General features: G+C 48.3%; 1 protein-coding gene across 2 annotated transcripts; it reads right to left on the bottom strand.

Moving 5' to 3' along the window:
• Positions 1–1844: 1844 nt before the first annotated feature.
• Positions 1845–15094, bottom strand: MAD2L1BP (MAD2L1 binding protein). Of its 2 annotated transcripts, XM_063441572.1 has the most exons (3): positions 15025–15094; positions 3747–3974; positions 1845–3374 (listed from the first exon to the last, which is right to left on the bottom strand). In XM_063441572.1, the coding sequence occupies exons 2-3, from the start codon at positions 3969–3971 to the stop codon at positions 2862–2864; spliced, it is 738 nt and encodes a 245-aa protein (XP_063297642.1). In that variant the 5' UTR covers positions 3972–3974; positions 15025–15094; the 3' UTR covers positions 1845–2861. The 2 variants fall into 2 exon arrangements, with proteins under 2 accessions (XP_063297642.1, XP_063297641.1); XM_063441571.1 differs by lacking the exon at positions 15025–15094 and having other exon boundaries at positions 3747–4062.
• Between the last annotated feature and the right edge of the window lie 3332 nt (positions 15095–18426).

Genomic DNA, 18426 nt, shown 5'->3' with positions numbered 1-18426 from the left:
GAAACCTGCCGCATATGAAAGGGGGAAAGCTCCGACACTCACCCGATACCCGCATACAGCGGACTGCGTGACAGGCAAGGCAGAGAGGACTGAGTCCGGCCTACACGCGCACTGGCCGCCATTACATGCAGCATGGCGCCGTAAAATGGCGCAACACAGGCAAGCATCCCTGGAGTGGGGAGACCCTTGGCCCGGGGCACGGCCCCGTCTCCCCCCCTTGGCCGGCGGGGGATATCCCGGCCACATGATGGGAACATCTTGGCAGGGACCGGTGACCGGCTAAAACACACCCTTGAACGGCCAGAGATGGAGTACGGCACGTGCGGACTTCGGCCCTGCTGAGCGCCAGGTGGACACTGGTAAAGCAGATAAGTGCAGACGGAATATAAGCAGGCACGGAGGGGTCTACCTGCCTTCATGCGGAGGCTTCTGCATACGGCTCGAGGGGCCCAGACGGCTGCCGGCCCACGGACGGACACCCCGGTGGACTGCCCCCTGGTAACAGTTCTGGACCATGCATCTGGGTTTGAGGGGGGCCCGGAGAAGGATGTCCCTGGCGCAGTGAGTCCTGTGGGGCTAGAGGGCACCGACCCCCTCCGGTATACCGGTGGCCATGAGGGGGGAGGTGCACCGGCTCTAAGTGTGAGGCCTGTACTGGGTGAGACTCGTGGGCCCAGATGTTATCAGGCAGCGCGAGAGATGTCGGGGAGGTGCAGGGGACCGTGGGTGCTGGAGCCTTTGGTGGGGGGTCTCCGGGACTAGCCTGGACCCCGAGTGCCCACGGCATCGCGGAGCGCTCCGCGGGGGAACGGGTCCTAGGGGAGGACGGAATGGGGACCGGCATCCTAAAAGACCTCATCGACCCTGTGTGCTGACAGCTTACCGTATTATAACTCGGCTCAACATCAAATACGCTGCCTATGTTCTGGGATCTTGCTACACGGGAAAACCTATGGGACTAACCATGCCAGCTAGCTTGTTTACAAACCTGAAAGCTTACACCGTATTGTGATTTAGCTCAACAACGAACACGCAGTCTCTGCCATGAGACCCTAACAAACCAACACCCATGGACATGGTCCTACTCATAACTTGGACTAAAGTTTTTTTTTTTTTTTTTTTTTTTTCTAAGCCGACACTGCTAGCCAACATATAACATAGCTACCCAGAGATGCTGCAAAACATGCCATAGACTACCTCTCATTATTATTTGTTTAGCTCAGAGCCAGGTAGTTTTATATTCACCATTATGTCCACCTATCGTTAAGGTGCAGCTGACTAGCATGTTACCCAGCAGCCAAATAGTCTACCCGTAATAGCCTGCGCCAATTAATAGCTTTCTGGTACAACATTTATAGCACTGTTCCAAGTAACGTCTCAAAATTGTTCTTACGATGTTAGCAATCCACCCTCACGCACACGCATGTAGTCCCTTAATTCAATTGTTGTGTTCTGCACCCATAAACCATTTAAGCCATACATGTATACCACTAGCACCAATCAATATAAGCATAAAACATGTAAAGCCGGTACCTAACGGAACCAAAACGCGCAGTAGTTTGCATAGTTATCCATAGGGATGACGCATCAGCGCGCTACACGAGTTTACTCTGTAAAATTAACGTTGAATAACCGAATGTTTAAGCTACTTAAAATCCTAGAGTGTCACTTCCTGCAATTCTTTACCACATAAAAAATATGCAATGTGTTATCAAGCCATGCTTTCTTACAACGCTGTTTATTGTTCTATCGAGTGCTCATGCTGTTGGAACATGGCACACGCCTCTGTGACTGCTTTTTCCTTTTGCACACAAAAATAAATAATAAAAAAAAAAAAAAAAAAGTAAAATATGCCCTTTTGTCTTAATTAACAGAGAGTTTCTCTTTATTTAATCAGACACTTCATAATAAATAATTAGCAGTCATCATAAGATTCTGGGTATGTAAACAGGAAAGACTTCTGAGACTGGTCATCTTACAGGGGCGGTCATAGCACCATAACCACTGGAGTACATTTTAGAACGGTTTGATACGTAGCTGGATCTCTGGCGTTCAATGCCTGTTCCCTCTTAACAGATATCGCTGTAGAGGATCTCTTTCCATTCTGTGACGGTGCGCAGTATCTGCTGGATCACAGGAAACCAGGGCACCCAAGTAATTATCAAATTGTTGGTAAATATTGTTGATCATTAACTAGCATGTCTGTGGCAGGTGTCCAGCAAGCTTGGCCGTCTGGACCATATTGACATTTCAGGGATTCAGGTTCGGACACTGAATACAGGACATGGGGTCACCATACAGAGAAACACACAGTTCATCCATTATATTGTTGTTACCTTTACATTCTTTGCCATTATGTCTTTTTCAGAACACCATAACGGGAGCGAAAATCAATCTTCTGAGAAGATTAACTTGAACATTTGTAAATAACTTGGCAGCACAGCTCATAGCTAGATCACAATGAATGTGCCTGGACTGACCCAGAGTCATTCACTCTATCACCAGAAGACAAATTCAACATTGCACATTAAACTTCCTCACAAACCCCAGCCTAACTCCAGCACCGTGACAGTGGCCACGTCTTCCTGGAAGACATCATCAGGTCATGTCACGGCTGCGTGGAGGGGAAGCATCTTCCTGAGTCTAATTAAAGAAAAATAAAAAAAATAAAATGGCAAGTTAAAACAGACTGAATGTTCCCATCCATGATGTAAGTCTGCCCCCTACACTCCTGTGCTAATATGTGTTTAGTGAAGCACCAGGTAGGTAGAGGACCGTATCTTTGGATTCTGAACATGTAACATAAGAATCATCCATGTTGAATCAAGCAGGAGTTCTTTACTGGATGTAATGGGGGTCACTCAGTGATGAAAACCTTTAACAATCACTGGGGCCTGGAACCAGATGTAGTCATCACTGCCTTGCTCCAAAGTTTGAGGCTCACTGCATGACAGTTTGACTGTAACTACGTGCCCCCGGGTGGGCACCTTGTAATAGAGCTTTGGCCGAAACCACTCTGTGCCGCAGTCCCGGTGTGCTAGAGCCATTACAGCCAGGGTCATGAGAGAGGAAGAACGGAGGTCACTGAAAGGGTCAGCAAGGAAAAGGGAACGGAAGATTTGACGCAGACATGGTCGTGTACTCAAACTCTGCTCTCCACTCCCCATCTGTACACCTTCCATGTTTATCTCATACAGCTCTTTGGGGCTCATGGGGTTTCCACCCAGCAACAGCAAGACACGGGGAACAAAAGTGAGGGTGAAAAGAACCTCCAGCTGTGAAAGTAATTCGTCTAGGTCCAACAAAGCCTTCTGGCACTGGCGGGAGCCTGAATCTCCTACTTTAGGGCGTTTACAAACGGGATCCTCACTGCTCTGTGAAAGAAAGAAAACAGTAAAATAAATAAAAACAAAGCAGAACATCATGCATTGGAGGGGCTTGGAGTATATCAAGGGGGGGGGGGGGGGGGGGAGAAAACATGTAAAGCATAGAGAAAGGACAGAGTGTATGGGGGGAGACAGAACATATACAGTATAGAGAAAGGACACAGTTTATGGGGGAGAGGGAGTCGAAGTAGTGTGTGTGTGATGGGGGAGAAGGAGAAGTGAGAATTCCTGCCCAAAAAGCAGACTGTTAAAGTGGTGGGAGATATGTTCAACAATTTACACTTTGGTGATTAATGTACTAAGAATGTCCCCGGTGTTTGGAAGACAGAATATAGGGTTATGGGAAGGAGAATGCCTTACCTGCTGCTTTCTACTGAACACTAGCAGTTGGTCGTACGGCAGCGGGAGTTGGTGGCGCTGGTGCAGGATGTGTTTGATGAGCTCACAGGTAAACCTGGAGCAGCTATCTCGTGTCACCAGCCCTGGAAATACCACAGAGACAGCAAGGTCATCGTGGGAGCAGCTCCTACCTGAGCGGGTCGTGTTGGGTCTACGGGGTGGTAAGTTCTGGTGAGATTTCTCCATTTTCTGGAAGAGAAAGCACCTCTCTACTTTACAAGACAGGAAGGTAGAGTGACAGTCAACAAATTCCAGGGGAAACAACATATTGCCCCATGTTTTGTAAAGGTCATCTCCATACTTAAATGGACACTATAGACACCAAAACAACTTTAGCTTCATTTCAAGTGTCTTATCGGTAGGGACCATATGCTTTTCGTACACTTTTACTTTTCTGACTTATGTCACAGCTCAAATCTCACTGCCCTCCTACACTGTATGTGTAACCTCATATGTCCCAGTCCCCTCAGGTTGTACGCATGAAGCCCCCCATATATCACAGCCCCCAAGCTGTATGTGAACCCCCATATTACACAGCCCCCCCAGCTGTATGGGAACCCCCATGTTACAAAGCCCACCCAGCTGTATGTGAACCCCCATATTACACAGCCCACCCAGCTGTATGGGAACCCCCATACTACACAGCCCCCCCCCACCCCCAGCTATATGGAACCCCCATATTACACAGCCCCACCCCCAGCTGTATGGGAACCCCCATATTACACAGCCCCCTCCACCCCCAGCTGTATGGGAACCCCCATATTACAAAGCCCACCCAGCTGTATGGGAACCCTCATATTACAAAGCCCACCCAGCTGTATGGGAACCCCCATATTACAAAGCCCACCCAGCTGTATGGGAACCCCCATATTACAAAGCCCACCCAGCTGTATGGGAACCCCCATATTACACAGCCCACCCAGCTGTATGGGAACCCCCATACTACACAGCCCCCCCCCCCACCCCCAGCTATATGGAACCCCCATATTACACAGCCCCACCCCCAGCTGTATGGGAACCCCCATATTACACAGCCCCCCCCACCCCCAGCTGTATGGGAACCCCCATATTACACAGCCCCCCCCCCCTGTATGGGAACCCCCATATTATACAGCCCCCCCAGCTGTATGGGAACCCCCATATTACACTGCCCCCCACCCCCAGCTGTATGGGAACCCCCATATTACACAGCCCCCCCCCCCCCCCGCTGTATGGGAACCCCCATATTATACAGCCCCCCCAGCTGTATGGGAACCCCCATATTACACTGCCCCCCACCCCCAGCTGTATGGGAACCCCCATATTACACTGCCCCCCCCCAGCTGTATGGGAACCCCCATATTACACAGCGCCCCCCCCCCCAGCTGTATGGGAACCCCCATATTACACAGCCCCCCCCCCAGCTGTATGGGAACCCCCATATTACACAGCCCCCCCCCCCCAGCTGTATGGGAACCCCCATATTATAGTGCCCCCCACCCGTATGGGAACCTCCATATTACACTGCCCCCCACCCCCAGCTGTATGGGAACCCCCATATTACACCGCCCCCCCAGCTGTATGGGAACCCCCATATTACACAGCCCCCCCCCCCCCCCCACAGCTGTATGGGAACCTCCATATTACACAGCCCCCCCCCCCCACAGCTGTATGGGAACCTCCATATTACACTGCCCCCCACCCCCAGCTGTATGGGAACCTCCATATTACACTGCCCCCCACCCCCAGCTGTATGGGAACCCCTATATTACACAGCCCCCCCCAGCTGTATGGGAACCCCCATATTACACAGCCCCCCCCCCAGCTGTATGGGAACCCCCATATTACACAGCCCCCCCCCCCAGCTGTATGGGAACCCCCATATTACACAGCCCCCCCCCCCCAGCTGTATGGGAACCCCCATATTACACAGCCCCCCCCCCCCAGCTGTATGGGAACCCCCATATTACACAGCCCCCCCCCAGCTGTATGGGAACCCCCATATTACACAGCCCCCCCCAGCTGTATGGGAACCCCCATATTACACAGCCCCCCCCCCCCCCCCAGCTGTATGGGAACCCCCATATTATAAAGCCCCCCCCCCAAACCCGCTGTATGGGAACCCCCATATTACACTGCCCCCCACCTCCAGCTGTATGGTAACCCCCATATTACACTGGCCCCCACCCCCAGCTGTATGTGAACCCCCATATTACACAGCCCCCCCACCCAGCTGTATGGAAACCCCCATATTACACAGCGCCCCCCCCGACAGCTGTATGGGAACCCCCATATTACACAGCCCCGCCCCCCCCCAGCTGTATGGAAACCCCCATATTATAAAGCCCCCCCCCGCAGTATGGGAACCCCCATATTACACTGCCCCCCACCTCCAGCTGTATGGTAACCCCCATATTACACTGGCCCCCACCCCCAGCTGTATGTGAACCCCCATATTACACAGCCCCCCCACCCAGCTGTATGGAAACCCCCATATTACACAGCGCCCCCCCAACTGTATGGGAACCCCCATATTACACAGCCCCCCCACCCAGCTGTATGGAAACCCCCATATTACACAGCGCCCCCCCCCAGCTGTATGGGAATCCCCATATTACACAGCGCCCCCCCCCAGCTGTATGGGAACCCCCATATTACACAGCGCCCCCCCCCCAGCTGTATGGGAACCCCCATATTACACAGCCCCCCCCCCAGCTGTATGGGAACCCCCATATTACACAGCCCCCCCCCCAGCTGTATGGGAACCCCCATATTACACAGCCATCCCCCCCCACCAGCTGTATGGGAACCCCCATATTAAACAGCCCCCCCAGCTGTATGGGAACCCCCATATTACACAGCCCCCCCCAGCTGTATGGGAACCCCCATATTACACAGCCCCCCCCAGCTGTATGGGAACCCCCATATTACACAGCCCCCCCAGCTGTATGGGAACCCCCATATTAAACAGCCCCCCCCAGCTGTATGGGAACCCCCATATTAAACAGCCCCCCCCAGCTGTATGGGAACCCCCATATTACACAGCCCCCCCCAGCTGTATGGGAACCCCCATATTACACAGCCCCCCCCAGCTGTATGGGAACCCCCATATTACACAGCCCCCCCAGCTGTATGGGAACCCCCATATTACACAGCCCCCCCCCAGCTGTATGGGAACCCCCATATTACACAGCGCCCCCCCCCGACAGCTGTATGGGAACCCCCATATTACACAGCCCCCCCCCAGCTGTATGGGAACCCCCATATTACACAGCCCCCCCCCCCCCCAGCTGTATGGGAACCCCCATATTACACAGCCCCCCCCCCCAGCTGTATGGGAACCCCCATATTACACAGCGCCCCCCCCCCACCCAGCTGTATGGGAACCCCCATATTACACAGCGCCCCCCCCCCGACAGCTGTATGGGAACCCCCATATTACACAGCCCCCCCCCCGACAGCTGTATGGGAACCCCCATATTACACAGCCCCCCCCCCCCAGCTGTATGGAAACCCCCATATTACACAGCCCCCCCCCCGCTGTATGGGAACCCCCATATTACACAGCCCCCCCCCAGCTGTATGGGAACCCCCATATTACACAGCGCCCCCCCCCCCCAGCTGTATGGGAACCCCCATATTACACAGCCCCCCCAGCTGTATGGGAACCCCCATATTACACAGCGCCCCCCCCCACCCAGCTGTATGGGAACCCCCATATTACACAGCCCCCCCCCCCCAGCTGTATGGGAACCCCCATATTACACAGCCCCCCCCCCCGACAGCTGTATGGGAACCCCCATATTACACAGCCCCCCCCCCAGCTGTATGGAAACCCCCATATTATAAAGCCCCCCCCCCGCTGTATGGGAACCCCCATATTACACAGCCCCCCCCCCCAGCTGTATGGGAACCCCCATATTACACAGCCCCCCCCCCCCCCCAGCTGTATGGGAACCCCCATATTACACAGCCCCCCCAGCTGTATGGGAACCCCCATATTACACAGCCCCCCCCCCCCAGCTGTATGGGAACCCCCATATTACACAGCCCCCCCCCGATGTATGTGAACCCCCATATTACACAGCCCCCCCCCCCCAGCTGTATGGTAACCCCCATATTACACTGGCCCCCACCCCCAGCTGTATGTGAACCCCCATATTACACAGCCCCCCCACCCAGCTGTATGGAAACCCCCATATTACACAGCGCCCCCCCAACTGTATGGGAACCCCCATATTACACAGCCCCCCCCCCCAGCTGTATGGGAACCCCCATATTACACAGCGCCCCCCCCAGCTGTATGGGAACCCCCATATTACACAGCGCCCCCCCCCAGCTGTATGGGAACCCCCATATTACACAGCCCCCCCCCCCAGCTGTATGGGAACCCCCATATTACACAGCCCCCCCCCACCAGCTGTATGGGAACCCCCATATTACACAGCCCCCCCCCCCCAGCTGTATGGGAACCCCCATATTACACAGCCCCCCCCCCAGCTGTATGGGAACCCCCATATTACACAGCCCCCCCCCCCATGTATGGGAACCCCCATATTACACAGCCCCCCCAGCTGTATGGGAACCCCCACATTACACAGCCCCCCCAGCTGTATGGGAACCCCCACATTACACAGCCCCCCCCCCAGCTGTATGGGAACCCCCATATTACACAGCCCCCCCCCCAGCTGTATGGGAACCCCCATATTACACAGCCCCCCCCCCAGCTGTATGGGAACCCCCATATTACACAGCCCCCCCCCCCACCGACAGCTGTATGGGAACCCCCATATTACACAGCCCCCCCCCCCAGCTGTATGGGAACCCCCATATTACACAGCCCCCCCCCCCCCAGCTGTATGGGAACCCCCATATTACACAGCCACCCCCCCCCCCCAGCTGTATGGGAACCCCCATATTACACAGCCCCCCCCCCAGCTGTATGGGAACCCCCATATTACACAGCCCCCCCCCGCTGTATGTGAACCCCCATATTACACAGCCCCCCCCCCCCCAGATGTATGGGAACCCCCATATTACACAGCCCCCCCCCCCAGATGTATGGGAACCCCCATATTACACAGCCCCCCCGATGTATGGGAACCCCCATATTACACAGCCCCCCCCCCCGATGTATGGGAACCTCCATATTACACAGCCCCCCCGATGTATGGGAACCCCCATATTACACAGCCCCCCCCCCCCGATGTATGGGAACCCCCATATTACACAGCCCCCCCCCGATGTATGGGAACCCCCATATTACACAGCCCCCCCCGATGTATGGGAACCCCCATATTACACAGCCCCCCCCGATGTATGGGAACCCCCATATTACACAGCGCCCCCCCCCGATGTATGGGAACCCCCATATTACACAGCCCCCCCCCCCGATGTATGGGAACCCCCATATTACACAGTCCCCCCCCCCCCGATGTATGGGGCCCCCCACCCGATGTATGGGAACCCCCATATTACACAGCCCCCCCCCGATGTATGGGAACCCCCATATTACACAGCCCCCCCCCCGATGTATGGGAACCCTCATATTACACAGCCCCCCCCCCCCGATGTATGGGAACCCCCATATTACACAGCCCCCCCCCCCCGATGTATGGGAACCCCCATATTACACAGCCCCCCCAGCTGTATGGGAACCCCCACATTACACAGCCCCCCCAGCTGTATGGGAACCCCCACATTACACAGCCCCCCCCCCAGATGTATGGGAACCCCCATATTACACAGCCCCCCCCCCAGCTGTATGGGAACACCCACATTACACAGCCCCCCCCCCCCCCCAGATGTATGGGAACCTCCATATTACACTGCCCCCCACCCCCAGCTGTATGGGAACCTCCATATTACACTGCCCCCCACCCCCAGCTGTATGGAAACCCCTATATTACACAGCCCCCCCCAGCTGTATGGGAACCCCCATATTACACAGCCCCCCCAGCTGTATGGGAACCCCCATATTACACAGCCCCCCCCCCAGCTGTATGGGAACCCCCATATTACACAGCCCCCCCCCCCAGCTGTATGGGAACCCCCATATTACACAGCCCCCCCCCCCCAGCTGTATGGGAACCCCCATATTATAAAGCCCCCCCCCCCCCGCTGTATGGGAACCCCCATATTACACTGCCCCCCACCTCCAGCTGTATGGTAACCCCCATATTACACTGGCCCCCACCCCCAGCTGTATGTGAACCCCCATATTACACAGCCCCCCCACCCAGCTGTATGGAAACCCCCATATTACACAGCGCCCCCCCCGACAGCTGTATGGGAACCCCCATATTACACAGCCCCCCCCCAGCTGTATGGAAACCCCCATATTATAAACCCCCCCCGCTGTATGGGAACCCCCATATTACACTGCCCCCCACCTCCAGCTGTATAGTAACCCCCATATTACACTGGCCCCCACCCCCAGCTGTATGTGAACCCCCATATTACACAGCCCCCCCACCCAGCTGTATGGAAACCCCCATATTACACAGCGCCCCCCCAACTGTATGGGAACCCCCATATTACACAGCCCCCCTCCACCCAGCTGTATGGAAACACCCATATTACACAGCGCCCCCCCCCCCAGCTGTATGGGAACCCCCATATTACACAGCGCCCCCCCCCCAGCTGTATGGGAACCCCCATATTACACAGCCCCCCCCCCCCAGCTGTATGGGAACCCCCATATTACACAGCCCCCCCCCCAGCTGTATGGGAACCCCCATATTACACAGCCACCCCCCCCCCAGCTGTATGGGAACCCCCATATTACACAGCCACCCCCCCCCCAGCTGTATGGGAACCCCCATATTACACAGCCCCCCCCCCAGCTGTATGGGAACCCCCATATTACACAGCCCCCCCCCAGCTGTATGGGAACCCCCATATTACACAGCCCCCCCCCCCGATGTATGTGAACCCCCATATTACACAGCCCCCCCCCAGATGTATGGGAACCCCCATATTACACAGCCCCCCCCCCCAGATGTATGGGAACCCCCATATTACACAGCCCCCCCCCCCGATGTATGGGAACCCCCATATTACACAGCCCTCCCCCCGATGTATGGGAACCTCCATATTACACAGCCCCCCCCCCCCCCGATGTATGGGAACCCCCATATTACACAGCCCCCCCCGATGTATGGGAACCCCCATATTACACAGCCCCCCCCCCCCCCCCGATGTATGGGAACCCCCATATTACACAGCCCCCCCCCCCCGATGTATGGAACCCCCATATTACACAGCCCCCCCCCCGATGTATGGGAACCCCCATATTACACAGCCCCCCCCCGATGTATGGGAACCCCCATATTACACAGCCCCCCCCCGATGTATGGGAACCCCCATATTACACAGCCCCCCCCGATGTATGGGAACCCCCATATTACACAGCCCCCCCCGATGTATGGGAACCCCCATATTACACAGCCCCCCCCCCCCGATGTATGGGAACCCCCATATTACACAGCCCCCCCCCCCGATGTATGGGAACCCCCATATTACACAGCCCCCCCGCGATGTATGGGAACCCCCATATTACACAGCCCCCCCAGCTGTATGGGAACCCCCACATTACACAGCCCCCCCCCCAGATGTATGGGAACCCCCATATTACACAGCCCCCCCCCCAGATGTATGGGAACCCCCATATTACACAGCCCCCCCCCAGCTGTATGGGAACCCCCACATTACACAGCCCCCCCCAGCTGTATGGGAACCCCCATATTACACAGCCCCCCCCCAGCTGTATGGGAACCCCCACATTACACAGCCCCCCCCCCAGATGTATGGGAACCCCCATATTACACAGCCCCCCCCCAGATGTATGGGAACCCCCATATTACACAGCCCCCCCCCCAGATGTATGGGAACCCCCATATTACACAGCCCCCCCCCCGATGTATGGGAACCCCCATATTTACACAGCCCCCCCCCCGATGTATGGGAACCCCCATATTACACAGCCCCCCCCCCCCGATTTATGGGAACCCCCATATTACACAGCCCCCCCAGCTGTATGGGAACCCCCACATTACACAGCCCCCCCCCCAGATGTATGGGAACCCCCATATTACACAGCCCCCCCCCCCAGATGTATGGGAACCCCCATATTACACAGCCCCCCCAGCTGTATGGGAACCCCCACATTACACAGCCCCCCCCCAGATGTATGGGAACCCCCATATTACACAGCCCCCCCCCCAGATGTATGGGAACCCCCATATTACACAGCCCCCCCCCCCCCGATGTATGGGAACCCCCATATTACACAGCCCCCCCCCCCAGATGTATGGGAACCCCCATATTACACAGCCCCCCCCCCCCCCCAGATGTATGGGAACCCCCATATTACACAGCCCCCCCCCCAGATGTATGGGAACCCCCATATTACACAGCCCCCCCCCCCACAGATGTATGGGAACCCCCATATTACACAGCCCCCCCCAGATGTATGGGAACCCCCATATTACACACCCCCCCCCCAGATGTATGGGAACCCCCATATTACACAGCCCCCCCCCCCAGATGTATGGGAACCCCCATATTACACAGCCCCCCCCCCCGATGTATGGGAACCCCCATATTACACAGCCCCCCCCCCCCCAGATGTATGGGAACCCCCATATTACACACCCCCCCCCCCAGATGTATGGGAACCCCCATATTACACAGCCCCCCCCCCCCCCAGATGTATGGGAACCCCCATATTACACAGCCCCCCCCCAGATGTATGGGAACCCCCATATTACACCCCCCCCCCCAGATGTATGGGAACCCCCATATTACACAGCCCCCCCCCCAGCTGTATGGGAACCCCCATATTACACAGCCCCCCAGCTGTATGGGAACCCCCACATTACACAGCCCCCCCCCAGATGTATGGGAACCCCCATATTACACAGCCCCCCCCCCAGATGTATGGGAACCCCCATATTACACAGCCCCCCCCCCCGATGTATGGGAACCCCCATATTACACAGCCCCCCAGCTGTATGGGAACCCCCCACATTACACAGCCCCCCCCCCAGATGTATGGGAACCCCCATGTTACACAGCCCCCCCCAGCTGTATGGGAACCCCCACATTACACAGCCCCCCCCCAGCTGTATGGGAACCCCCACATTACACAGCCCCCCCCCCAGATGTATGGGAACCTCCATATTACACAGCCCCCCCCCCAGATGTATGGGAACCCCCATATTACACAGCCCCCCCCCCCATGTATGGGAACCCCATATTACACAGCCCCCCCCAGCTGTATGGGAACCCCCACATTACACAGCCCCCCCCCCCCAGATGTATGGGAACCCCCATATTACACAGCCCCCCCCCCCGATGTATGGGAACCCCCATATTACACAGCCCCCCCCAGATGTATGGAAACCCCCATATTACACAGCCCCCCCCCCCGATGTATGGGAACCCCCATATTACACAGCCCCCCCAGATGTATGGGAACCCCCATATTACACAGCCCCCCCAGATGTATGGGAACCCCCATATTACACAGCCCCCCCCCAGATGTATGGGAACCCCCATATTACACAGCCCCCCCCCAGATGTATGGGAACCCCCAGATTACACAGCCCCCCCCCCCCCCCCAGATGTATGGGAACCCCCATATTACACAGTCCCCCCGATGTATGGGAACCCCCATATTACACAGCCCCCCCCCCCCGATGTATGGGAACCCCATATTACACAGCCCCCCCCCCATATTACACAGCCCCCCCCAGATGTATGGGAACCCCCATATTACACAGCCCCCCCCAGATGTATGGGAACCCCCATATTACACAGCCCCCCCCCAGATGTATGGGAACCCCCATATTACACAGCCCCCCCCCCAGATGTATGGGAACCCCCATATTACACAGCCCCCCCCCAGATGTATGGGAACCCCATATTACACAGCCCCCCCCCCAGATGTATGGGAACCCCCATATTACACAGCCCCCCCCCCCGATGTATGGGAACCCCCATATTACACAGCCCCCCCCCATATTACACAGCCCCCCCCAGATGTATGGGAACCCCCATATTACACAGCCCCCCCAGATGTATGGGAACCCCCATATTACACAGCCCCCCCCCAGATGTATGGGAACCCCCATATTACACAGCCCCCCCCCCAGATGTATGGGAACCCCCATATTACACAGCCCCCCCCCCAGATGTATGGGAACCCCCATATTACACAGCCCCCCCCCCAGATGTATGGGAACCCCCATATTACACAGCCCCCCCCCCATATTACACAGCCCCCCCCAGATGTATGGGAACCCCCATATTACACAGCCCCCCCCAGATGTATGGGAACCCCATATTACACAGCCCCCCCCCCCCGATGTATGGGAACCCCCATATTACACAGCCCCCCCAGATGTATGGGAACCCCCATATTACACAGCCCCCCCCAGATGTATGGGAACCCCCAGATACACAGCCCCCCCCCCCCCCCCCAGATGTATGGGAACCCCCATATTACACAGTCCCCCCCGATGTATGGGAACCCCCATATTACACAGCCCCCCCCCCCGATGTATGGGAACCCCCATATTACACAGCCCCCCCCCCATATTACACAGCCCCCCCCAGATGTATGGGAACCCCCATATTACACAGCCCCCCCCAGATGTATGGGAACCCCCATATTACACAGCCCCCCCCAGATGTATGGGAACCCCCATATTACACAGCCCCCCCCCCAGATGTATGGGAACCCCCATATTACACAGCCCCCCCCCAGATGTATGGGAACCCCCATATTACACAGCCCCCCCCCCAGATGTATGGGAACCCCCATATTACACAGCCCCCCCCCCCCCGATGTATGGGAACCCCCATATTACACAGCCCCCCCCCATATTACACAGCCCCCCCCAGATGTATGGGAACCCCCATATTACACAGCCCCCCCCAGATGTATGGGAACCCCCATATTACACAGCCCCCCCCCAGATGTATGGGAACCCCCATATTACACAGCCCCCCCCCCAGATGTATGGGAACCCCCATATTACACAGCCCCCCCCCAGATGTATGGGAACCCCCATATTACACAGCCCCCCCCCCAGATGTATGGGAACCCCCATATTACACAGCCCCCCCCAGATGTATGGGAACCCCCATATTACACAGCCCCCCCCCAGATGTATGGGAACCCCCATATTACACAGCCCCCCCCCCCAGATGTATGGGAACCCCCATATTACACAGCCCCCCCCCCGTGTCTCACTCTGTCTCTTCGGAGATTGAACTCCCGGCGATTCTAATTTCAAAAATACGTCACTTCCGGGATCCGGGTTCATGACGTCAATGGAATGATTCTGGTGTTTGGATATATCTGTCCAATCAGGAGCGAGCAGAGACCACGTGACGCTGCGTGTAACCCTCGGCGGCCATGTTTCATTCGGGCAGTTTGACCTCACAACCCAGAGTCATTTATAGGGGGAGGGGCTCTGAGTGTCTGTAATAATATATAATAATATGTAGTAATAATATGTAATAATATATAATAATATGTAATAATATATAATAATATGTGATAATATATAATAATATGTGATAATATGTAATAATATATAATAATATGTAGTAATAATATGTAATAATATATAATAATATGTAATAATATATAATAATATGTGATAATATATAATAATATATAATAATATGTAATAATATATAATAATATGTGATAATATATAATAATATGTGATAATATGTAATAATATATAATAATATGTAATAATATATAATAATATGTGATAATATATAATAATATGTGATAATATATAATAATATATAATAATAATATATAATAATATGTGATAATATGTAATAATATGTAGTAATAATATGTAATAATATATAATAATATGTGATAATATGTAATAATATATAATAATATGTGATAATATATAATAATATGTAATAATATATAATAATATGTCACAATATATAATAATATATAATAATATGTGATAATATATAATAATATGTAATAATATATAATAATATGTGATAATATATAATAATATGTGATAATATCTAATAATATGTAATAATATATAATAATATGTAATAATAAATAATAATATATAATAATATGTAATAATATATAATAATATGTAATAATATGTAATAATATATAATAATATGTGATAATATATAATATTATGTGATAATATATAATAATATATAATAATAATATATAATAATATGTGATAATATGTAATAATATATAATAATATGTAGTAATAATATGTAATAATATATAATAATATGTGATAATATGTAATAATATATAATAATATGTGATAATATATAATAATATGTGATAATATATAATAATATATAATAATAATATATAATAATATGTGATAATATGTAATAATATATAATAATATGTAGTAATAATATGTAATAATATATAATAATATGTGATAATATATAATAATATGTGATAATATATAATAATATATAATAATAATATATAATAATATGTGATAATATGTAATAATATATAATAATATGTAGTAATAATATGTAATAATATATAATAATATGTGATAATATGTAATAATATATAATAATATGTAGTAATAATATGTAATAATATATAATAATATGTGATAATATATAATAATATGTGATAATATATAATAATATATAATAATAATATATAATATATGTGATAATATGTAATAATATATAATAATATGTAATAATATGCAATAATATGTAATAATATATAATAATATGTAATAATATGTAATAATAAATATGTAATAATATGTAATAATATATAATAATATGTAATAATATATAATAATATATAATAATATATAATAATATATAATAATATGTAATAATATGTAATAATATATAATAATATATAATAATATGTAATAATATATAAAAATATGTAATAATATGTAATAATATATAATAATATGTAATAATATGTAATAATATGTAATAATATATAATAATATGTAATAATATGTAATAATATGTAATAATATATAATAATATGTAATAATATGTAATAATATGTAATAATATATAATAATATGTAATAATAAATATGTAATAATATGTAATTATATATAATAATATGCAATAATATGTAATAATATATAATAATATGTAATAATATGCAATAATATGTTATAATATATAATATGTAATAATATGTCATAATAAATATATAATAATATGTAATAATATATAATAATATGTCATAATAAATATGTAATAATATGTAATAATATATAATAATATGTCATAATAAATATGTAACAATATGTAATAATATGTCATAATATGTCATAATATGTAATACAATTTAAAAATATGTCATAATATGTAATAATATGTAATAATATATAATAATATGTAATAATATGTAATAATATATAATAATATGTCATAATATGTAATATGTAATAATATATAATAATATGTAATAATATATAATAATATATCATAATAAATATGTAATAATATGCAATAATATTTAATAATATATAATAATATGTAATAATATGTAATAATATATAATAATATGTCACAATATGTAATATGTAATAATATGTAATAATATATCATAATATATCATAATAAATATGTAATAATATGCAATAATATTTAATAATATATAATAATATGTAATAATATATAATAATATATCATAATATGTCATAATATGTAATAATATGCAATAATATGTAATAATATATACTAATATGTAATAATATATAATAATATGTAATAATATGTAATATGTCATAATAAATATATAATAATATGTAATAATATATAATAATATGTAATATTATGTAATATGTCACAATAAATATATAATAATATGTAATAATATATAATAATATATAATAATAAGTAATATATAATAATATGTAATAATATATAATAATATATAATAATAAATATGTAATAATATGCAATAATATGTAATAAGATATACTAATATGTAATAATATATAATAATATATAATAATATGTAATATGTCATAATAAATATATAATAATATATAATATTATGTCATAATATGTAATATGTCATAATAAATATATAATAATATGTAATAATATATAATGATATATAATAATAAGTAATATATAATAATATGTAATAATATGTAATAATATGCAATAATATGTAATAATATATAATAATATGTAATAATATATAATAATATATAATAAATGTAATAATATATAATAATATGTAATAATATATAATAATATATAATAATATGTAATGATATATAATAATATAAAATAATATGTAATACTATGTCATAATAAATATATAATAATATGTAATAATATATAATAATATATACTAATATGTAATATATAATAATATGTAATAATATATAATAATATATAATAATGTGTAATATGTAATAATATATAATAATATATAATAATATGTAATAATATGTCATAATATGTCATAATATATAATAATATTTAATAATATGTAATAATATATAATAATATATAATAATATGTCATAATAAATATGTAATAATATGTAATACTAGAAAAGCTACAATTTCTGGGGAAATTGTGAAGTGTTCTTGCCTCCACCAGTAGTATACAACTG

Source organism: Pelobates fuscus, chromosome 2 (genome assembly GCF_036172605.1).
Source record: "Pelobates fuscus isolate aPelFus1 chromosome 2, aPelFus1.pri, whole genome shotgun sequence".
NCBI classification, from domain to species: Eukaryota; Metazoa; Chordata; class Amphibia; order Anura; family Pelobatidae; genus Pelobates; species Pelobates fuscus.
Note: the sequence above shows the minus strand (reverse complement) of the source record. Positions and strands in the feature narration are given on the sequence as shown.

Excerpts from the sequence above, each read along its gene's own strand:
- MAD2L1BP (XM_063441571.1), bottom strand. The coding sequence starts at position 4,052 with ATGTTGTTTCCCCTGGAATTTGTTGACTGTCACTCTACCTTCCTGTCT. Across the intron at positions 3,375-3,746 it reads TGTTCAGTAGAAAGCAGCAG|AGCAGTGAGGATCCCGTTTG; the intron begins GTAAGGCATTCT and ends TTTCTTTCACAG.